The 24,277-nt window shown below is 37.2% G+C and overlaps 1 protein-coding gene across 8 annotated transcripts in view; it reads right to left on the minus strand.

The window, feature by feature from the left end:
* Window positions 1–24,277, minus strand: part of SLC4A7 (solute carrier family 4 member 7) — a 107,502-nt gene that overhangs the window by 46,928 nt on the left and 36,297 nt on the right. For 5 of the 8 annotated variants that reach the window (XM_009201819.4, XM_003895191.3, XM_009201821.4 and 2 more), the window contains exons 4-9: window positions 16,699–16,837; window positions 15,665–15,825; window positions 13,177–13,365; window positions 3,934–4,049; window positions 1,525–1,682; window positions 622–709 (exon numbers count right to left, since the gene is read on the minus strand). In XM_009201819.4, coding sequence (XP_009200083.1) covers window positions 622–709; window positions 1,525–1,682; window positions 3,934–4,049; window positions 13,177–13,365; window positions 15,665–15,825; window positions 16,699–16,837 — 851 coding nt within the window. Of the gene's footprint in view, window positions 1–621; window positions 710–1,524; window positions 1,683–3,933; window positions 4,050–10,539; window positions 10,912–13,176; window positions 13,366–15,664; window positions 15,826–16,698; window positions 16,838–24,277 lie in introns of all 8 variants that reach the window. The other 3 variants (XM_009201817.4, XM_017955971.3, XM_009201820.4) reach the window with 3 other exon arrangements.

The raw sequence follows: 24,277 nt of genomic DNA on the forward strand, positions 1-24,277 counted from the left end.
GCTACTCAGGAGGCTGAGGCAGGAGAATTGCAGTGAGCTGAGATTGCACCACTGTACTCCAGCCTGGCAACACAGTGAGACTTTGTCTCCACAAAAAAAAAAAAAAGAAAAAAGAAAAAAGAAAACTTAGGTCAGGTTCAGATATAGGGCATTTCAAATACCCTTGGGACACACAGCACTGATGTTTGGCAAGAATCTGATTACAAATCTCTCTTCAAAAGAAAGACAAGGTTCTGATTAATATGTACGTTATCATCAAAGATCAGGACCCCATATCAGAGAAATTTACAGGAAAAAAAATGTTCTGAGGAAAACCTAGAGAAATTATATCCTGAAATCCAGGATAAAAAAAATCCCAAAATTTCAAAAGTTCAAGAAGGTAGTCAATAATTACAAATGTTTAAAACAAAAAAAAATTTTTAAGTACCCACTGATCTTGAAATAGTCTTAAAAACCTAACTGAAAGCAAACAGCTGAGGAGTAAATATAAGATAAAACAGTATACACAGCAAGGAAAAGTTTTAAAGCTTCATTATGAAAGAAAAGAGAACTATAATTTAATATATACTGTATGCTGCATAATCAGTGTATACTTCAAAGAGACTTGGGTATTTTGATTACCTCATCTGTCATGAGAGTGGCTATTGATCTTCCAATTTCATGGTACTGTGGTGCCTTGCCTGCTGGACCCAATAACAAAAACAAAAACCTAAGGAAATATGAAAATACAGATTTATAATAAACATCATATACACACAAATCTAGGCAATCATAAAAAAGAAACCATTCCAATATAAAGAAATAACACTCAGACATCTTTTCTACTCCCCCACACCAATCACTGAAAAAAGATGGCAACTCCACCTAGACTAATTAGGAAATCACAGAACTAGGAAAAGCATCCGTAATTAACTTTCTACCAAACTCCTGACCTCAGGTGATCCATCCGCCTCGGCCTCCCAAAGTGCTGGGATTACAGGCGTGAGTCACCGCACCCAGCTGATATTTATTTTATTGTACTTTTTAGTTCCAAGAAGAAAACGATTTTATACCCTATTCATAGTGGTCTTATATTCAAAGTATTTGGTACAATGACTGAATATTAAATATTAAAATGAGCTTTTGGCTGGGCACAGTGGCTCACACCTGTAATCCCAATACTTTGGGTGGTCAAGACAGGCAGATCACTTAAGTAGGAGTTTGAGACCAGCTGGGACAATGGCAAAACACCATATCTACTACAAATACAAAACTTAGCTGGGCGTGCCGCACACCTGTGATCCAGGCTACTAGGGAGGCTGAGGCAGGAGAATCGCTTGAACCTGGGAGGTGGAGGTTGCAGTGAGCTGAAATTGTGCCACTGCACTCCAGCTTGGATGACAAAGTGAGATTGTCTCAAAAATAAGATAAAATTAAATAAAATGAGCTTTTATTACATAAATCAACACGCTTGTTCATTCACTGGATAAAAACTTGTAGATTTTGAAAATGTTTAGAGAATGTTACTTAGAACTAACTCTTTACCTGGTTGGAACAGGGACCTCAGTCAACCCTGTGAGGAGGACAGCAGGAGCCAGTCTCACAAATGCAATTATAGGCCTTTCCAAAAAGTCTACTTCGCCCACCAGGACATTGGATGCCTCAGCACCCGTAGGGATTTTTCTCATGAAATTCATATCAACCTATTGACAAATAAAGAATAATTAAAATTAAAGTTTCCGTGGTACTTGTAAGACTAGAGAGAAATAGGAAAGAAAAACTGCTTTATAAGACTACTATTTGCTAATCAAAACTTGTGATCTAATGAATGTTTAAAATGTCAAAATTTTCACAACTATAAAGAATGGAGTAGACAAATACAAAAGAGCAAGCAAACATATTTGAATCAATGCTATTGTTTTAACTGTCACAATCTTTACTACTTCAGAGATCTAAATTATCAAACATGAACTTGAGAAATTATTCAATGAATACTGCACTATTCATTAAAAACTATTAAGGACAAATATATAGCTCACAAACTAACAATGGTTCATGAAATTATACACAGTGCTAAAAAATATTCATGGTTTTGTATTACTTAACCTTAGAAATAAATGAATTGGATCCTTTACATTTTATGTAAAGTCCCCCTAAAAACAAACCGAAAAAGAACTCTGGGCGTTCCCCAGTATTTTCATTAAGAGGAAAAAAATCATAACTTTTATTTTATTAGTAGTATTTTTGAGACAAGGTCTCACTCTATTGCCCAGGCTGGAGTACAGTGGCAGGAACATAGCTCACTGTAAACCTCAAACTCCCAAGTAGCTGAGACGACAGGCATGCGCCACCATGCCCGGCTAATTTTTGTTGTTTTTTGTAGAAGTGTGGGGCTTGCTATATCGCCCAGGCTGGTCTTGAAGTCCTGGCCAAGTGATTCTCTTGCCTCAGCCTCCCAAAACACAGGGATTATAGGCATGAACCACTGTGCCTGGCCCCTTGTTTTTATTTAAAACAAAACTCTACAGCCCTTACTGGCACAGATATATGATAATGCTATAGTAGTAAAATTTAGTTTTCTGTGTATAATTACAAGGAAAAGGTTACACATGATATCAAACTATGTGAACTTCATTTATACGCAGTTTCACACAAGTCACTAAACAACCACTTACAGGGCTATCTATGAAAAATAAAACCAGCACTTACAGCGGGCCTCTTGAGTCCCACACCCAGTGTGCCACAACTACAGTGCCAGGAGGCAGACTCCTGCCCAACAGGAGACAAGGAGGTATACACAAAGATAGGCCAAGTAAAAAAAAGTAAGACTGTGACAGAGGAACAAAAATAAACGGCAACTGCCATGCCTAGAGGAACTCTATAATGTAAATTATATTAATTTATTCACTTAACAAGAAATAAATTGCAATTTTGCTACTGAGTACTTTGCACTATCTGAAATAACGTGAGCACCAGTAAAATATGATCAAGATAGATCAGAAAAATTTTAAATACAACAGTCTTTCTGCACAGCCAATGTCCGTAATGCAAGGCTTCCTATAGTTTTAGACTACAACACTCAACAAAGCTATAATGCAAACCATTTAAACTCGTTTTCTGTAAAATATATCTTGTAGACTTTTCATCAAAGAACAAAAGGCTTAAGAAATGAAATCTGCTTGACATAATTACATTTATTAAAAAGTCTTATACTGGATACAAAAATATTAAAATACCATGAACATCCACCTATAGCAAGTTAATATTACTAAAAAATTAGTGGCTAGATAGAATCAATTGTTCGTAAGAAATACTCATAAAGTACATTTTAAATTCAGTTATAATTTGAACTTATTAGTCTTTTACCCTGTTCTTTTAAATTAAGGTTTATCTATTTCAACAAAATACTCATTTACCAAAATTTAAAAAATCATAGTTCACACAGGTATTTTTTTAAAATCCATGCCTTTACCTACCCATGGGGAAGCACCAATATATTTCTCAGTGACATTCCGAAAGTACTAACACCATAAGACAGTAATTCTGGGATCGCATTACAGCCCAGGAAAGACTGAATCACTAGTGCTGTAACATCACTCCCAGAATTAACCTTCTAGTGGTGGTAGCTCCAGAACAATGACTGTAGTTCAAAAAGTACTAACATTTCACGATATCTATGGGTAGGTGTGGATGGAAATACTGTATTACTCACATATTCTTTTTCAGAATTTCTAACACTAGTAATGGTGTAAAGTTACTCAAGTACTCACAGGTTAACTGTAACCCTTCTCACAGTTGTTTACCTTAAATTAATATATCACAGGCATCACATGCAGGTTTGTAAGCACCAGTCTACTAAAAAATTACTATAATCAATGTTAATAAAGCCACAAGTTACTACTTATTTTCTTAATAAGAATAATTGTGAGAATTTTCAGTTAATGATAGAATTACCTTGCTGAAGTCAACAGTACTATTTTCTCTGCTTCCACCACTTCCATTACCTTTGATTTCTCCACTTTTACTATTGTCCAAGTTTCCAGGAGCAGACTGGGGAGAGGCCAAAATACCTATGTTTAAAGACAAATTCCAAATTAGTAAGAAGAAAATTTACTTTGCAACCTGACTTTGCTCACATTCTGAAAGTGATGATTTATTAATATAATAAAAGCAAATGTGCAAGGTTAAAAAAAAAAGTGCCCAGTGTTAGTAACATACCAGCAAAACTAGAACAACGTTTTAATAATAAAGCTACACATTTTAATATTTAAAATAATACAATTAGAATTTACAAAAATTGTGGCCTTTTGCAAAAAGAAAAAAAACGTGAGTTGGTGTGAACCACAAAAGATAGAAGGCCTGAGTCTGATTACCATTAAAAATACTTAGGGAATATACTTTTAATTATCACAAACATGTGAACTGCATGGAGCTTAATGAAGCCTAGCTATACTTAGCATGCTTTCAACAATAAATTCTCTGACAAACCCTAAGTGTAACTCAGAAAAAAGCTACATTAAATAAATGCAGGTTGAATTAACATAATCTCCAATAATCAGAAGTTTCCTCAAGACTTTTCATTTTTCTTTGGTAACATTTATGTCTATAATACCTATTGTCATTACTCTTAAGAAATCCAACTTTAAAATATAATAAGCAAGTTTTTCACAATGAAATTAGCAGAGTAAGGGTTTTATAACCAAAGGGATCTGTGTTTAAATTATGCACTCTCTGCCACTTTGTATCTATGTGACTGTAAGCAACTCACTCCATCTCTAAAAGTCAGACAAACTCATAAAAATAGCTTATTTGGATTAGATATAGTAGTTGTTTGAATTGCAAAGGACAGACACATATTGAAGCATTAGTATATTCATTTCAAAACTGACATTCAACACCAACATTTCACAATAATGAAATAAAAACACTGCTTAATATGAGACTAATCATTATGAATTCTAATTCTGCAAAAAAGTTAAAATTTAAAAATTTTAAATTCAGCCAGGTGCGGTAGCTCACACCTGTAATCCCAGCACTCTGGGAGGCCAAGGTGGGTGGATCACCTGAGGTCAGGAGTTCAAGACCAGTCTGGCCAACATGGTGAAATCCCATCTCTACTAAAAATACAAAATTAGTTGGGCGTGGTGGTGTGTGCCTGTATTTGGGAGGCTGAGGCAGGAGAACTGATTGAACCCAGGAGGCAGAGGTTGCCGTGAACCAATATTGCGTCATTGCACTCCAGCCTGGGCAACGAGAGAGAAACTCCGTCTTTAAAAAAAAAAAAAAAAATAGGGCCAGGCGCTGTGGCTCACGCCTGTAATCTCAGCACTTTGGGAGGCCAAGGCAGGCAGATCACCACCTGAGGTCAGGAGTTTGAGACCAGCCTGACCAACATGGAGAAACACTCTCTCTACTAAAACTACAAAACTAGTCGGGCGTGGTGGAGCATGCCTGTAATCCCAGATACTCGGGAGGCTGAGGCAAGAGAATTGCTTGCACCCAGGAGGCAGAGGTTGCAGTGAGCCGAGATTGTGCCACTGCACTCCAGCCTGGCCAACAAGAGCAAAACTCTCAAAAAAAAAAAAAAAAAATTTAAATTCAAGTACACTACACAGACTTCTACTATTAGGTTGGTGCAATTTCCTTTGCTCCAACCTAATATTAAATGCATCTCATTTTTTCAAAACATCCAAGGTTTTCTAGTGCAAGAATACAGACTAATAATTCAAAAGACATTGAATATTATAGCAGGAAAAGGTACTGAAATACAACAGACTTGACTTTTTGTCTTAACTGTCCCATGCACAGCAACACATGGAAGTTCAGTTAAAATCTGTTCTGTGGTTAGACTCTATAAGGTCCGAAGATGTATTGGTAATCAAGCTCCAGAATTTAAAGTACATCAGATACACTTGACACATCTAAAGGAGTTTTCACTTTTGTAAAACAGAATATACTATAACCAATGAATACTGAAACTAAGTCTTCTGGGTTTATGGCTTACGCTTAATGACAGAGACTTCCCTGTAAATACCTAAACTACAAAGTTGATGTGATGAAAAATCTTAATTTGCAATCTATTTAGCCATGTGCTTATTTTCTGGAAAAGTTAAACAATTCCGAAATAAAAATGTTTTCCCAAGCCTTAACTCATTTCTTACAATCTTAGCTTGGCACACCAAGAAGATTCCTCTTCTTTGACCTTTGTCCCTAAGTTTCCAGAAGAGTCCCTGCCTTGCTCAAGAGATAAAAAGTTAACCAGTATTTTTCAGTGACTTCCAACTACTTCCACACAAGAAAATCAAGAATACCATTAGGCCCTGGTGGCAAATGCAGCTGAGCATTACATACTTCCAAAGGCTAAATGTATTCCACCTGTGTATGTATAATCAAAAGCGTACATAATGCACAGTTTTCCAGAATAGTACTAGCTGCCAGATTTGAGGGAGAAAAGTGCAATGATGAGAAGGCTCTGAGGAAAAGTAAGGCTATCTCAGCAATGAGAGGAAGAAATAATGAAGAACTCAACACTGACCAAGTTAGCAGGTATAACCTGAAGTCACATGGCTAACCTGGTCATCTTGAAAACCGTCCCTTTTTCAAAACTGGCACGCCAGATGCATGCTAGGGTTCTTCATCATTATGATTTGTGTAGTCTTTCCCAACCTCAGCTAAACTAAAACTGTTTTCTCAATCAGTCAATCTCCCTACTCCTATAATAAATTCCTAGGATTCAGAATTAAATGAGCAAATTACCAAAAAATAAAGCTATCATTAGCACAAACACAGAAGGACGATATTACTTTGCTTTAAGGAAAAAAAAAATGTATTCAAAAGTAAATCAAAGATATCAACATTTTCTGTCATTAAAAATTTGAAAGTGAGGTAGTTAGAGCAATGGTGCCCCACCAGGAAAGATTATGACCTCCAAGGAACTTGTGGCAATGTCTGGAGACATATTTGGTTGTCACAACTCGGGGATGCTACAGGCAGCTAGCCAAGGATACTGCTAAACATCCTATAAAGCACAGGACTGCTCCCCTGCCACCCGACCACCCAGCCAAGAATCATCCAGCCCAAAATGTGGATAGTGCTGAGACTGAGAACCACTGTGTTAGAAAAAGGTATTTACAAGTACAAAAAATAAATTCACTTCCTTTTTTTTTTCTTTCCCTAGAGATGAGGGTCTCACTATGAACTCCTGGCCTCAAGTGATCCTCCCCTCTTGACCTTCTAAAGTGCTGAGATTACACGCATGAGCTACCACGCCCAGCCACAAGTTATATACATATTAATTTATATAATTTATTTATAATTTTATACATATAACTTTTATACATATAATTATCTTCTAAAAAGTAACTAATGGGAAATACCACTTTATTATTATAGGTATGCGCAAATTATGACTCCATGACACAAAACTCCATGCTGTTAGTCACTTAAGACATAAAGATGCTGAGGCCACTTTCTTCCACTAAGACAGTACCAGACATCAAGGAAACTCCGTTAAGAGTTTCTAGGTGCTTTAAGCACCAAAGGTAACTGAACAGGGAATAATGTGTAGCTATCCCTATTATTGTTCCTCAGCAATTACATACTATCTACAGTTGTCTTTTTAACCGTAATTCTTGTCTTTAGAAATTCCCTGTCTCCTCTCCATTCTGATTTCTTCTGTTCAAAAACGCCGATAAATCTCATCACAAAAACTCATGGGAAAAAAATGTATGTTCGATTCTCAGTTAATTTATCCCCTTAACATGGCCTAAGAAGCCAATGTGAACCCACCTCCCCCTTCCCTCCTATATAAAATTTATAGTTCCTAATCATTTATAACACAGAAGCTGGTAAAACAAGAAGTGTTCGTTGTTACTGATCGATGTAATATGGGAAAAATGGAACGAAGTAGCTTTTAAAATCACTTTTGCTCAAGGAAAAATAGTAAATCTTCTTAGTTCTTAAGATTAGAATGCTGATTACTTCTGAATAATTATTTATAGGGTTGTTTTCCTCTTTTATGTTCAGTTACTTTATCATTAAATTTTATCTTTTTCATGAACTGATAAAGTTCACAATGAAATACTCTACTATAGATTTTGTTGTAAGTGGACCTGCTCTGGATGATCTTAACATCTCCAAGTCTTTCTTCACTGAAAAACAGGAATAACACCAACCTCATCAAATCGTTACAAAAATTAGAAATATGATATTTGAAAAGCACTTATCACTGTATCTGGAACAAATTATAAAACAAGGGCAGCCATACTGCTATTTTAACTAATGTCATAATGATTTAGCCACGAAGCTTCTATTTGTACTTTTAAAAGTATATCCTTTTTTGCAACTACAATGAGCTTTGGCTAAATGTAATTAGTGTGTTTCCATAAAGCCAACAGAAAGAGAGGTTTACTTCACAATGATAGGAACACAAGGATTTCCAGTCAGAGGCTTTAGGCTATCAGTCACCAGTTGTATGATGCAGGGGAAGACAACTAACTTTTCTAAGTTTCTGAAAATGGGTGTGTCCATCTAATTTACACATATTTGTATACACATTAAAAATAGGCTAATTTAATAACCAAGCTACCACTTAAGTGTTGGATGTTATCAGTATTTTGGAGAAATGTGATAATACTTATGTGATTAAAACCAATGGTTAGTATTAGTATCCATCACATTGAGGCTTAGCTGAAATAGTAAAAAAGTCACTAAAATATACTTATTTTATATTAATTAGGTAGAAAGATATATGTACAAATGTACATGTAGTCAATATAAGGATAAGCCAAATTTTCATACTTTATAGCCCTTAAGTTATAGGCTGGGCATGGTGGCTCACACCTGTAATCCCAGTACTTTGGGAGGCCAAGGTGAGTGGATCATTTGAAGTCAGGAGTTCAAGACTAGCCTAGTCAACATGGTGAAACCCCGTCTCTACTAAAAATACAAAAATTATCCGGGTGGTGGTGGCACACGCCTGTAATCCCAGCTACTGAGGAGGCTGAGGCAGGAGAATTATTTGAACACAGGAGGCGGAGGATGCAGTGAGCCGAGATGGTGCCACTACACTCCAGTCTGGGCAACAGAGTGAGAACCTGTCTCCCCCCTACCCCCCCACCCCCCAAAAAAGTCTAAAATGTACTACATTCTTTGGAGAAAAGCATTAAATAGAAAAAAAGGTACGGCTGGGCCTGGTGACTCACACCTATAATCCCAGCATTTTGGGAGGATAAAGCAGGGGGACTGCTTGAGGCCAGGAGTTGAAGACCAGCCTGGGCAACACAGCAAGATCCTGTCTCTACAAAAAAATTAGCCAGATGTTGTGGTATATGCCTGTAGTCTCAGCTACTCAGAACGCTAAGACAGGAGGAATGCTTGATCCCAGGAGTTCAAGGCTGCAGTGAGCTATGATTGTGGCACTGCACTCCAGCCTGCGTGACAGAGTATGACTCTATCCTATTTAAGGCACATCGCTTCACTATAATTTATTTGTATGTGTTCATTCACCTTATGAGTCAACTTCATAGACACACACACACACACACACACACACACACACACACACACACACAAAAACCAAGCTACCAAGGTGGGACGCAGTGGCTCACACCTGTAATCTCGGCACCTTGGGAGGCCGAGGTGTGTGGACCACTTGAGCCCAGGAGTTCAAGACCAGCCTGGGCAACACAGTGAGACCTGGTCTCTATAAAAATTAATCAGGCATGGTGACATGCCCCTGCGGTCCCAGTTAATTGGGAAGCTGAGGCAGGAGGATTGCTTGAGTCCAGGAGATGGAGGTTGCAGTGAGCTGAGATCATTCCAGCCTCCAGAGCAAGACCCTGTCTCCAAAAAAAGAAAAGAGAATTACCAATCTAAAAAAGGTTCACCCAGCCTGACCAACATGGTAAAAACCTGTCTCTACACAAAAAACACAAAAATTAGCTGGGTGTGGTGGCTCACACCTGTAGTCCCAGCTACTCAGGAGGCTGAGGCACGGGAATCACTTGAACCCAGGTGGCAGAGGTTGCAGTTAGCTGAGATCGCGCCACTGCACTCCAGCCTGGGCAACAGAGTGAGACTCAGTCTAAAAAAATAAAATAAATACATCCATAAATAAATATAAAAAAGTTCATGGCAAATTAAGACATTATAAAAAAGTCTATGTTTTACTGAAGTGTTCAACTGCCTTGACCTCTAAATCTAAGTGAAACTTTTTTAAAAGGCCTTAAATTATGTGTAGTCTTCTTTGTAGTCTTTTTGTAACTCAAATTTTTAATAATCTTACTCTTTTTTATTAGGTTGGTGCAAAAGTAATTGAGTTCTTGCCACTGAAATTAATTTTTGCCATTGAAAGTGAAGCAAATTTTCAACGGCAAAAACCACAATTACTTTTGCACCAACCTAACACAATATACCATAAAGAAAAAAAACATGCAGAAGTCAAAAATAAATTATAAGCATTATCTACATATGCTGCTTAAGCTATGTGCTAAAAGGCATTCCAAGTGCAAGTGACTCAGAGGCAGAAAGCACCACACATGGAGGATTTTGGATAGTTGCCTGGAGTTAAGTCAACATTTTCCTCATTCTTCTGCTCCTCGCCTTTCAGCGCTGCTTCTAAGTCTTCCTCGGGCGGATGAATTACTACTGTGGGAATATCATCACTGGCAGGTGAAACCAGTAGTTCTGGGGCCTGAAGCTGACTCTGTTGGGAACTTCTGGAGGTCAGGCGGCTGATGCTAGGGCTAGAAGGAGGACTGTTTTGAGGGGTGGGTACTGGGGTTGTACACCTTGAGCCTGCAGGGGTTCCAGCTCTTGAAGAAGGAAGAAGATGACCGAGAAGAAGAGATAAAGGTGATTCTCCTCTCAATGAAAGGTTTGAGGCAGACAGACCTGTTCGCAAAGAGTGGCGGGAGGCTGAAAGGCCTTCCCCTGAGATAAAACAAATAAATGAAAAATGATGAAGTTCACTGCAGAAGGCAAATAGAGACATTAAAAAAAAAAAATCAATTTACACTATAAATTGCATACTTCAAAGGCCCAAAATTTCAAAGTCATGTTGTGATGGTTAGCATGTCAATTGGGTTTTTACATGTTAGAAAGTCACTAAAAAGTTGCTTAAAACTGTAATTAGTTCTCAGAATATACAAAAAAAAAAATTGTTAATGACAGATGGTGGGGGCAATATCCTGTTAGAAATTAGAATGACCAATAGCATGGCATTTTTTACAATGACAATATCAATACAAAGTCAATGCTTAAACAATAAATAGCAAATGAAAATATGTAATACAAAATTAACATAATAGAACTCAAACCAAAAACCACCAAAAGTAATAGCTTATATTTAGCGTATTTTTCCTACATTTTACCAAACAGCTATGAGATAATTATGTCTTAGAGAAAAAGTTCGTGTTAATATTAAGTAATAATTTCTAACTTAAAACTGATATTAAATATTTATAATATTAAGTCAGTAAGACACCATATACAGGTGGTGCTGCTCTCAAGTTTGTAAAAAAACAACAGCAAATAACAGAAATTTTGTAATAAGAGAACCACAATGTCAATTTTAAAGGATACATATTCTTGAGCTCTCTAAAAGTATTAATAAATGTCCTGAAGTATGCTTCTCACTTCTAATATGTAGCAGATACATTAAAACAAATACATATAATTTTTTATTTCACTAGCTAACAGTAGAGTACTTCTCACCAACAGCAATATGGCAGTAGGTCTAAAATATTTCAAAAGGTCATACATACTTATAATTAAACCCCTCATATTTCTACTAAATATATCTTAAAATAATAACATTCTCTATGAAAAACATGCAAATACAATAATCAATTCCATATAGCCTAAGTAATCAAAGTTACGTGCTCAAGGGTTTTCAGAAATATTTAAAGGTTAAACTATAATCCATTAGAAAACACCATTTAAACAACAAGCTACATGCAGGAAAAACTCAAATTGTAACTATATTTCAACAAAAGAACATGCTAAAACAGCATTTAAAAGAAAACAGCCAATGTTTTATGATGACCAAATTACAACTGGACAATAAAGAGGAATTACTGCATATGTAAAGATTAAATAGGGTCCCTCTGGATAAATGAACTTATTTCACCAAAGGAGAGAATATAAACAAAAAATAAAAGACAAAAAAAGAGAGTTAAAATGCGCTATACATGGCTTGCTTTTACATTGAATTCTGGTCCATAAGAGATATTCTTTTACTCTTAAGATTGTTTAAATACACGATGACATAATTTTAAATGGATTAAAAAGGGTTTTCATGGCCAAGTGGAAGATACAAAAGATGATTATTGTCAGCTTTAGATATATTAGACCCTATCACCTATGCTTGCTTGTTGGTAGAACACTTAAAAGTCATACTATTATTTAAGGGATAAAAAAGATGAGCAGGCACCGTGTCCCATACTCCACTAGTCCTCACTGTAATCCTCACAAGCTTTGGGTAATAGTAGCAGCTTACAGCAACTGCTGGAGGCTATAGTACTTCATAAGCCACTCCAATCCTTTGCACCCGGGTTTTCCAGACTCACTGTCATCAGAGTTCTCAACCCTACTGATGCATTCCTCTGCTTTACACAGAAGAAAATAAGGAAAGGCAAAACCTCCAAGTGTGCCAGCATTAGGACACTGACAGAGGTAAACAACTGTAAAAACACTGTCTTCCCACATGCCCCACAACCTGCCTGTAACCTAAGAATGAGAGTGGAAAGGCGGAATATGTAGACCTGGGTCTGAGCCATTCTCAATGGATTAGAAGACACCAACTACCCTTAGTGTAAGACTGGAACAGTCATAAAAGCCTTTCACAACTTGTACAAATAAAGAGCCGTGAAATCAGCAAACCAATCCAAAAACACTTGTTTATACCAGCAAACCAAGTATATTCAGGAGGAAAAAAAAGTAGGAAAAATCTAAAATAAAGGTTCAAACCCAAGATTTAGAATATCAAAAAGGTAAAATTAAAAATTATAGATCATAATTTATGCCTCTTTAATTAATTATACGAGAGGCCTTGAAAAGAAACAAAGCAGGGAGGAGAAATAATTCAGAGGTAGGTATAGTGAGTGTTTAAAGATCCCCAAATGTTAATCGTAATGTTCTGGAAAGCTGTTACAGTAGAAGTGTTAGCAAAAAATTGGATGCCACAACTTATCTCACCATTCCTTTCAAGCAAGTGAGGGTCAGAATGTTTCTTGCCTATATCTGCAAAAGATCGGACAAGGGGAATCCGACTGGTGAATCTTTTCTCATTCTGATGATGATGTCTCTTCAGAAGAGCTTCTCTGACATTCTCTCGTATAGACTCGTCTAATTGGCCAGAAGCTATCATGTTGTCTAATACCATATCTATTCAATGAAAAAAAAATAAATTACTAAACACTCAGATGACCATAAAATACAGGAATAAACTGTGAGTGAAATCTTATGACAAAAATTAGAATCTTAAGTAACTCTAGAAAGTTTTATTATCACTATTAAAGAATCAATGCATAAATGAATATTATCCACCCAATAAAAAGGAATTATAAAGACTCCCTTATTTTAATACTATTAATTATAAAGAGGTACTATTATATACTAATTAGCCTTCCTATAGCTGAAAGTGCTTTCCTGTATGAATACAATAAATTCTATTAAGCTGAATATTCAATAATACTACCTTCCTAAGATGTAAAGGTATTTTATTGCCAAACCATGTATTCTCCCCCAAAACTGTTCCAGCAGATGAGTATCAGGACCCACTCAGTCATTAACTGTTCACTGAGTGTCCGCTATGTGTTAGGAATACAGTAGTTTAACAATATCAAAACAGAGCCAAGTTTCTGCTCTCTTCGAGAGGTAGAGAAACCAACATACAAATAGATAAAACGTCACGAGGTCGTAAGTTCTAGGAAGAGGAGTAAAATCAGGTTGTGAAGGGGATGTGGGGAATGGGGAAACTGATGGCAATGCCATTTCATACATTACTGAAGTGATTAAACTTTTTAATTTATAAAATATATATTAATATTTTTAAACAGTGGCACTAACTTGGAAGAAGTGGGTCAAATTTTCAAAACTATACGGTAACTCTAAAAAAAACCCGGAAGGACCAGCGTAATAGGTAAACTGTTAACATTAACACAACAACTACAGTTTACCAAATAATGAACACTAGATTATACAACATATACTAAAAGTACTACATGGTATTATGTGATAATTGCAAACCAAAGTCTGAAACCCATATGTATTATACAAATTCAATATTCCCAACCTTAACTTAATTTTTCAGTTACTCATGTAAGACAAGAAAGTAAGGACTGACAATTTAAATATTTGCAGCACACAGTCAAATCTAACAGTTGGCTAAAATTGAAGTATTTCTAGCCTGAGAAATTGTATTAAGCTCATGGTTCTCTTAAAGACTAAATACCACAGATTTTTGTTTTTCCATGGGAGAAATCTACAATGGTAGTTACACCATCAAATTCATTACCACCGAACTTAATTTTGGTTTTCATTAATTTTAGTTAGTGGACAAAAAGCTGTATTATAGCTGCCTTTTTCTACTTTCTACCTCCACATTATCCTTCAAATCTCCCCCTTTGATTTTCATTGCTCAACCTACCAGAGCTCTTTCCTTGCTTAGACTGTTCCTAGAGAATAACTGGCCTATTGCTTCTAAACTCTTCCTAATCCAAAGCCACCCTACATTCTGTTGCCAGAATGATCTTCCTAAATGTATCTCAAATCATACTGTTCCTCAACTTAAAAACCATCAAGACCACCAAAATGCCTACCAAATAAAATCCTATTTCTTGGCTAGGCACCATGGCTCACACCTGTAAACCCAAAATTCTGGCACGCCAAAGTGGGCAGGTCGTTTCAGTTCAGGAGTTCAAGACCAGCCTGGGCTACATGGCGAAAACCCATCTCTACAAAAAATACAAAAATTAGCCAGGCGTAGTGGTGTACACCTGTGATCCCAGCTACTCAGTAGGCTGAGGTGGAAGGATCACTTCAGCCCAGGAGACGGAGGCTGCAGTAAGCCGAGATCGTGCCACTGAACTCCAGCCTGGATGACAGTGAGAGACCCTGTGATCCCCCCTCCCCCAAAACAAATAAACAACAACAACAAAAAATTCCAATAATTCAAGGCTAGTCACAATCCAATCTCTAACTGGGTTTCCCAACATACCTCCTACCACTACTGAAGAAATCTGTATATTCACACAGAACTGACTTTCCTGAGATTCCTGTCTATACTACTCTAGACTTCTTTACTCCTCCTTAAAATACTTTTTCTCTTGTATCACCTACTCCTCGTTCCCATGTGTTCACATTTTATGAGTAACTTGTACAGTTAATGTTCTCTGTGGCTATTCCCCACATCCCCATTCCAAAAAACAAGGAAACAAAAAACTCTTTTCTGAATTTCCAGAGAACAGACTCTGATTTGCTTGTGCCACTATTCACTCTCTTACTGATACTACACTTATGTCTGTTTAATTTAATCTCATCTGCAAATTTGTCAAAGACAAAAAATCTATCTTATTTCCTTATACTGTACTCCACAGAATAGAAGCTCAGCATATAGTTATTAAATGAATGTCTAAAATTCCACTACATCTTACATATTTTTTAAAAGTCAGTTTACTATAACCTGCTATTTCATCTAGAGTGCTTGCTCTCATATCCAGCATGACTGTTCCATTGAGGATGCAACTCCTTAGTTCAAAAAGACTGTGCAAAGAGAGAGTTGCCACATAAGGTTTACTCCATCGGTCACCGCCATCTTCAACATCCTCTTCAAATTTCAGCCATCTGAATGCATAATATATAAAAATATTTTATAAGTAATGAAGATTCCATTTGTTTATCTTAATGTGATAAAGAAAAATTTGTTCTTAAAAAAAAAAAAAAGAAAGAAACAAAGAAAACGATGACCAAACAGACTATGGTTACAAACACATTTTCACAAATTATGCCAATGGTCTACAATATCTATAGTCACAAACCTCCTTTGTAGTTCCTCTTTCTATTCTAGCTATCATAATACTAAGTCTACAAAAACAAACTATGGAATTTCATATAGTTTCTACTTCTATTCCTCATCTAAACTTGCAATACACAAAATTGTAGACATTAAAATCTACAATGACATAATTTCTTTATTAAAGTATAAAGGATTATTTAAGTAAACAAATTTGAGAATAAAGGGAAAAATTAAAGATAGAATTTCTACCAATTAATAAGGAAATTCTCTGCTCACTGGTTTAAAGCACCAGATATCTCATACTTTCAACTTAATATTCCCATTACAAAAAGAAATCAAGGAAAGCCAATTTAAAAATGAGATTTAGGCCGGGAACGGTGGCTAACGCCTGTGATCCTAGCACTATGGGGGACCTAGACGGGAGGATAACCTGAGGTCATGAGTTTGAGACCACCCCCATCAGCTCGGTGAAACCCCATCTCTACTAAAAATATAAAAATTAGTCAGACGTGGTGGCGAGCTCCTGCAATCTCAGATACTTGAGAAGGAGGCTGAGGCAGGAAAATCACTTGAACCTGGGAGGCAGAAGTTGCAGTGAGCTGAGATCGCGCCATTGCATTCCAGTCTGGGCAACAAGAGCAAAATTCCATCTCAAAAAAAAAAAAAAAAAAGAGAGAGAGAAAGAGACTTAGCAGTATTACCTAGCAGTTTCTTTCCATTCATATTCTTCTCCATCTCTGTAACACAGTTCATCCATTTCCGTGAAGAGATCATGGGGAATATGTTCTTCATCATCATCTTCAGTACCAAGGATAAACTGAACTCTCTGGGATGGTGTATCTTTACAAAATAAGAATTCACATATACTCAAATTTTTCCTCAAGTCATTCAAAGATAAATTCAGTCATTCAAACATAAATTCAGTTTTGAAAATGAAACACTTTTGTTACCTGTATAAACAAATATATTTTATCAAAACTCTCTTAATTATTAAACTATCACAATTCTGAAAGGAAATAAGAACCAACAATCCAGTAAAAAAAAAAAAAAAAAAAAAAAAAGTCACAGAAAGATAACCTAGAATAGAAAAAACAATAGAAAAAAAAGAAAATTACGTTAAAAATAAACAAGTCAAACTAACTTAATAACTGATCTAAACAAACAAAAATAAAAGTAACATTCCAAAACATGAACATAATGTTCAAAGGCAGCCCTTTTTCCTCACCAAAACTACATGGAAAAGTTAGAACAGAATATTTAAAATACAAGCTAAGGCCAGGGACTGTGACTTATGCCTGTAATCCCAGCACTTTGAGAGGCAGAGGCAGGTGTATCATCTGAGGTCAGGAGCTTGAGACCAGCCTGGCCAACATGGTGAAACCCCGTCTCTACTAAAAATATAAAAATTAGTTAGGCATGGTGGTGGACGCTTGTAATCCCAACTTCTCGGGAGGCTGAGGCAGGAGAATCGCTTGAACCTGGGAAGTGGAGATTGCAGTGAGCTGAGATCGTGCCACTGCACTCCAGCCTAGGCGACAGAGACTCTGTCTCAATAAAATAAAATAAAATTAAATTAAAATTAATAAAATAAAATAAAATAATAAAATAAAATAAAATGCAAGCTATGTTAAAGAGTAAAAAATAGAAAATCTCCACGTTCCAAAAAATGATGAGAAAACTCAAAACTTCAAGTATACAGAAACTATATTTTCCTACTATCATGGAGAAACAAAACTGTAAGCTTGGGGTTTGGGGAGCAGAACAAGTCACTACAAGGAACAGATAACCCACTCATGGCATCTGATATTAAACTACTCGTGTAGTATAGGAGCCCGAAACAGAGGAATTAGCATAAATACTAGCCCAGGACAGTTGAAAGCCCTAGGGCCCCATATAAACAAATAAACCACCACAAATAGTTACCCTGAATATGAGAGATGAGTTCTCACTCAAAATTTACACCTAAGTGAACAATCCTCCAAGTACTTGTGGATGCAACAAGGATATTTGAACAGGATAAAGAGTAGATTCGATGGAATTGTCTTTGTAAAAGTCAGATCTGAGAAAATTTCAGAGAATGCAGAAACAACAGATAAGAAGGAAGAAAACATAAAAGATTAAGAGGGATGCAGAAGGTCCAGAACTCCAGGACAAGAAAAATATAAAGAATAGGAAGAGAAGCATACAAAAAAATCTGAAAATTTTCCAGTATGTTTATGTCATGAGCCTTCATATTGAAGACATAACCTAAGACCTATACAGGATTAAAGAAACATATTGTGATTGAACTTCCTACTGTATTAAACTTTCCAGCATTTAGGTCTTGCACAAATCTTTGTCAGAATGACCCCTAAATGAAATCTCATTACTCACTGCAACTATATAGAAATATAATTGATTTTATGTCCTGTGAACTGCTAAACTCACTTAGTTCTCTTAAGTATTGTAGATTGCTTAGGATTTGCTACCTACATGATCCTGTATCTGCGAATAAAGACCATTTTACTTTTTCATTCCAATCTGTATGCCCTGTATTCTTTCTTGTCTTCTTACACTGGCTAGGTCCTCTAGTAGAGTGTTGTATAAAAGTCATCAGAGAGGACATCCTTTCCTTTTCCCAAATCACAGAAAATACTCAGTCTTTCATTGTGAAATGTGATATTGACTACATGGTGGCGTTCTTGGTTTTTGGTTTTTGTAGATGCCCTTTATCAGGTTAGGGAAGTTTCCTGCTATTCTTAGTTTGCAGAGAGTTTTATCACGGATAGGTATTGAATTTTGTTAAAGGCTTACTTTGAACCTATTTAGATGGTTGTACTGCTTTTCGAGAAACTTTGTATTGTTAATGAGATTACTTAGTTACATTGACAGATAAGTTTAAGTTGTAAACCAACCTTAGGTTTCCAGCTTGGCCATCAAGCTAGTAACAAATTTAATCCACAAACCTGGTGGATTAAATAATACAAATTTATTCTCTTACAGTTTTGGATACCAGAAGTCCAAAATGAGGGCTAAAATCACGGTGTTGGTAAGGCTGGTTCCTTCTGGAGGCTCTAGGAAAATCAAATTCCCTTACCTTTTCCAGCTTCTGAAGGCAGCTTACATTCCTGGGGTCAGGATCCCTTCCTGACATCACTGTAGCCACTTGCTTCTTTCTGTCACATCTATATCCAGTCTGATCTTCCAATTCCTCTTACTAAGGATCCCTGTGACTATATCAGGCCAACCTGCATAATCCAGGATAATATTCCCACTCCAAAATTCTTAACCTGGCCAGGCATGGTGACTCATAGTTGCAATCCCAGCACTTTGGGAGGCCGAGGCAGGTGGATTACCTCAAGTCAGGAGTTCCAGACCACCCTGACTAACATGGTGAAACCCCATCTCTACAAAAAATACAAAAATTAGCCGGGCATGGTGATACACACCTGTAATCCCAGCTACTCAGGAGGCTGAGACAGAAGTATCACTTGAACCCAGGAGGCAGAGGCTGCAATGAGCCATGATCATGCCACTGTACTCCAGCCTAGGTGATACAGCAAGACTCCATCTCAAAAATAAAAACAAAAACAAATTAAAAAAAATTAGGCCAGATATGGTGGCTCACACCTGTAATCCCAGCCACTTTGGGAGGCCAAGATGGGTGAATCACCTGAGATCGGGAATTTGAGATCAGCCTGGCCAACATGCTGAAACCCTGTCTCTACTAAAAATACAAAAATTAGCCAGCCATAATGGCGCAGGCCTGTAATCCTAGCTACTTGGGAGGCTGAGGCAGAATAGATTGAACCCGAGGGGCAGAGGTTGCAGTGAGCCAAGATCGCATCATCGCACTCCAGCCTGGGTAACAAGAGTGATACTCCGTCTCAAAAAAATTTATAACAAAAAAAATTAACCTAATCACATCTGCAAAGTCCTCTTTGCCATATAAGGTAACATTCACAGGTTCAAGGCTTTAGGAGATGAATATCTTGCAGTCCATTACTCAGCCTACCACTCCCATGATATATTATCCTTTTTAAACATTGCTGGATGCAATGTTGTAATTTTGTTAGGGATTTTCTAATCCATATGTGCAAAAATATTTTGTCCATAGCTGTATTTTTCCTGTAATATCCCTGATTAGTTTTGCTATCAGGGTAATGCTGGATTCATTAACAAAATTGAGAAGTGTTGCCTCCTCTTACGTTTTGTAGCAAAATCTCTATTATTTCTTTCTTAAGTTTGTTTTATTTCATCCTTGATGCCATCTGAGAGTAAATTTTCATTGTCAGAAAGTTTTAGACCACAAATTTAATGTCTTTAATCCATTTCTTCCTTTTTTTATTTACTTATTTAAGAGATGGTATCTGTTGCCCAGGCTGGAGTGCAGTCACACAAGCATAGCTCACTGTGGCCTCAAAACTCCTGGGCTAAAGGGATCAATCCACCTCAGCCTCCCCAGCAGCTGGGGAGATGCACATCACCACACTCAGGTAATTTTTTATTTTTTGTTGTGACAGGGTTTTGCTTTGCTGCCTAGGCTGGTCTTGAACTCCTAGCTTCAAGCAATCCTCCTGCCTCAGTCTCCCAGTGTTGAAATTATAGGCATGCATCAACATGTCTGGCTTCTTTAATGCATTTCTGCTTGGTAGTTTATATTCTTAGAGGAACTTGCCCATTTCATCTAAATTATCAATTTAGTTGCCACAAAGCCATCCATAATATTTCTTATTAGTTTGCTTTTTTTTTTTTTTTTTTTGAGAGGGAGTCTCACTCTGTCACCCAGGCTGGAGTGCAGTTACACCATCTCGGTTTACTGCAATCGCCGCCTCCCAAGTTCAAGCGATTCTCCTGCCTCAGCCTCCCGAGTAGCTGGGATTACAGGCATGTGCCACCATACTTGGGTAATTATTTTTAGTAGAGACGGAGTTTCACCACGTTGGCCAGGCTGTTCTCGAACTCCTGATCTCAGGTGATCCACCTGCCTCGGCCTCCCAAAGTTCTGGGATTACAAGCCTGAGCTACCACTCCCAGCATTGATTGTAGTTTTGAAGAATGGACTAAAATGTCCCTAATATTTCACCCTTAATGAATTGTATCAGTTATCTTTTATATTAAATATTATATTGAATAGACCTTGTATATCTTTAGAGAAACATGATCTTTGTTGAAACATAGACTAACCTATATATCCCTCTATACTTTATATTCATATAAACAACTCCCAAATGGGTTTTATCCTTCCGAAAACATGAAAATGTGACATCAAAAACTACAGCTCGCTTTTTTTTTTTTTTTGAGACGGCGGCTCACTCCCAGGATGGAGTGCAGAGGCGCAAGTTCAGCCCACGAGCTTCTGCCTCTTGGGTTCAAGCGATTTTCATGCCTCAGCTGGGATAAAAGGCACGACTGGCTAATTTTCGTGTTTTTGGTAGAGACCAGGGTTTCACTGTGTTGCCCAGACTGGTCTCAAACCCCTGAGCTCAAGCAATCCGCCCGCCTTGGCCTCCCAAAGTGCTGGTGTTGTAGACAAAACTGGGTTCTTGTCACATGGTAGGGAAAGATCAGGCACACAGACACTTTGAAAGGAGTCCTGCTAACAGGCTGTCCACCTCACCAACTGAATTCCTGATTACTATCCAGGAACAGGAGGGGCCAGGCTGTTCCCTTCTGCAAATGGCGCGAACTTTTCACTGCTGCACCCCATCTTTCCAGTGCTCGTAGACTGTCTTGGGAGCCGTTTTTGCTTGGTTGTCTCACTAGGATTATAGGCATTAGCCACCGCTCTGGGCACTTTTTTTCTTTCTTTTTTTCTTTTTTTGAGGTGGAGTTTCCTTCTGTCGCCCAGGCTGGAGTGCAGTGGTAAGATCTCAGGTCACTGCAACCTGCACCTCCCAGGTTCAAGCGATTCTCCTGTCTCAGCCTTCCAGTAGCTGGGACTACAGGCGCGCGCCAACACTCCCGGTTGATTTTTTATTTTTAGTAGAGACGTGGTTTCACCATGTTGGCCAGGCTGGTCTCGAACTCCTGACCTCAAGTGATCCACCCGCTTCGGCCTCTCAAAGTGGTGGAATAACCGCGACCGGCCCTCTAATTAGTTTTCTAATTTCTGCGGGATGTATACTGAAATTTTCTAATACTGGTCATTTGTGGGGGCTTTTTGTCCTCTGATCAATCTGGCTTTACAGTTATCAATTTTAATAATCTTTTTTCAACGTACCAGATTTAGCTCTGATTGAGGTCTTGCTATTGTTTTTTTCTGATTTTTACTTTATTCATTCTCCTTCAATTTTGTTTCCCATCTTCTCCTTACAATTTGCCCTATATTTTTTCCTTAGTTTCTTAGGCTAGAAGTTTAAGTCCCTGATTTCAACTTTTCTTCTGTTCTAATATGAGGATTAAATGCTACAAATTTTTCTCTAAAGTACTGCTTTAGTTACATCTAACAAATCTGAATGTTAGATAGTCCTCACTCTGCACAGTACCATATATAAATCGTGTACGTATCAGAACTGTCCTTACTTGGCAAAAATCTATCTCAGTTACCTGCCTATACTATTTTCATTTTCAATGAGTTCGAAATATTTTCTAATTTCTGTTGTGATTATTTCTTTAACCCATGATTATTGAGAAGTATTTTCTTCAATTTCCAAATACCTAGGAATTATTCTTGATGACATTTCTAGTTTAATTCTATTGCAATCAGAGAACATACTTTCACTTCTTTTAAATTATACTGAGACTTGTTTTATGGACTAGAATATGATCTTGGTAAATATTCCATTTGCACTTGTAGAGGATGTATTCTGCTGTCCTTGGGTGAAGTGTTTTATAAATGTCAGTATCAGTCTGGTTAGGCAGTGTTATTCAGGTCTTCCATATCCTTATTAATATTCTGTTTGTTTATTCTGTTAGAGAGGAGAGCTAAAATCTCCAACTCTAATTGTGGATTGATCTATTTCCAATTTTATCATGTATTCTGCACCTGTTGTTATATGCATACACATTCAGGCTTATTACATTCTGATTCTGGCTATCTGATTCTTATGAGTCATTATATGTTTTCTTTATGTTTCTTCTTGGGGTTTGTTCAGCTCCTTGGATCTATGAGTTCAATGTTTTCATTAAGTTTGAAAATTCTTCAACTATAATTTTTTCAAGTACCTTTTCTGATACCTTCCTTTCTGGGATTCCAGTCATACATATTAGACTACATGATATTGTCCCACAAATTACTTATGCTCCCTTCGTTCTTTTTCAGTCATTCTCTGTGTTTCATTTTGGATAGCTGCCATCACTGTCTTCAAAACCACTGATCACTTTTTTTTCCTGCTGTAGCAAATCTTCAGTTAATCCTATCCAGTGTGTTTTCCATTTCAGATATTCTATTTTTTCCTCTCTAGAATTTCCATTTGGGGCTTCCTCCTATTTCCAATAGCTCTCTTTAACACAATCATATTCTTCTCTATCCTTTTGAGCATATTTATTCTAGTTGCTTTAACATTCTTATTTTCTAATTCAATCAACTCTGCCATTTCTAGATCTGTCTTATTAATTTATTTTTCTCCTGGTTTTGACTCATACTTTCCTGCTTCTTTATATCCCTGATAATTTTTGGATTCCAGATATTGGGAATTTAACATGGTCAGGTGACAGATTTTATCTTCTTTCTTTTAGTAGTGTAATACTTTGCCCTGGCATACAGTTAACTTAATTCTTTCAAGACCTGCCTGTAAGAATTTTTAAAGCAGATTCACTGCAGTCTTTAGTGTAAAACTAATCTAGACTCACTACTAAGGCCAGAGCCTCCTGAGAACTCTATCCAATACCCTGTATATGTCGAAGTCTTTCCACTGTGGCTGAAGGGAACACAAACTATTCAGTCTTGTGTGAAAGTACAGAAACTGCTTAGCCTACTACTACTTTCTGGTAGGTTTTTCCCAGGCCACAGGTAAGTTTCCTCTCACACATGGCTAGACCAGTGATCAGCCGAACACTCAAAAGGATCCTTCTTCAGATCTTTGGAACTCTTGAGTATTCTCTGCTCTCTTGAACTCAACACCTCAAATTCTAGCCTCTTTCACCTCCCCAAATTCCAATCTATGCTCCTCAGCTCCAGGTTGTTTGGGTTCCCCTCCCTGTGCTGTGGCCTGGAAACTGTCCCTGGGTAATAAGCTCAGGTCATCATAGGTATTATCTCACTTGCTTCTCCCCTCTCAGAAATCAAAATCCTGTGCTGCTTTTTGTACAATGTCTTAAAACTACTGTTTCATACATTTTATCTGGTTTTCCAACTAC

This window comes from Papio anubis, chromosome 2, assembly GCF_008728515.1.
Source record: "Papio anubis isolate 15944 chromosome 2, Panubis1.0, whole genome shotgun sequence".
Classification (NCBI taxonomy): domain Eukaryota; kingdom Metazoa; phylum Chordata; class Mammalia; order Primates; family Cercopithecidae; genus Papio; species Papio anubis.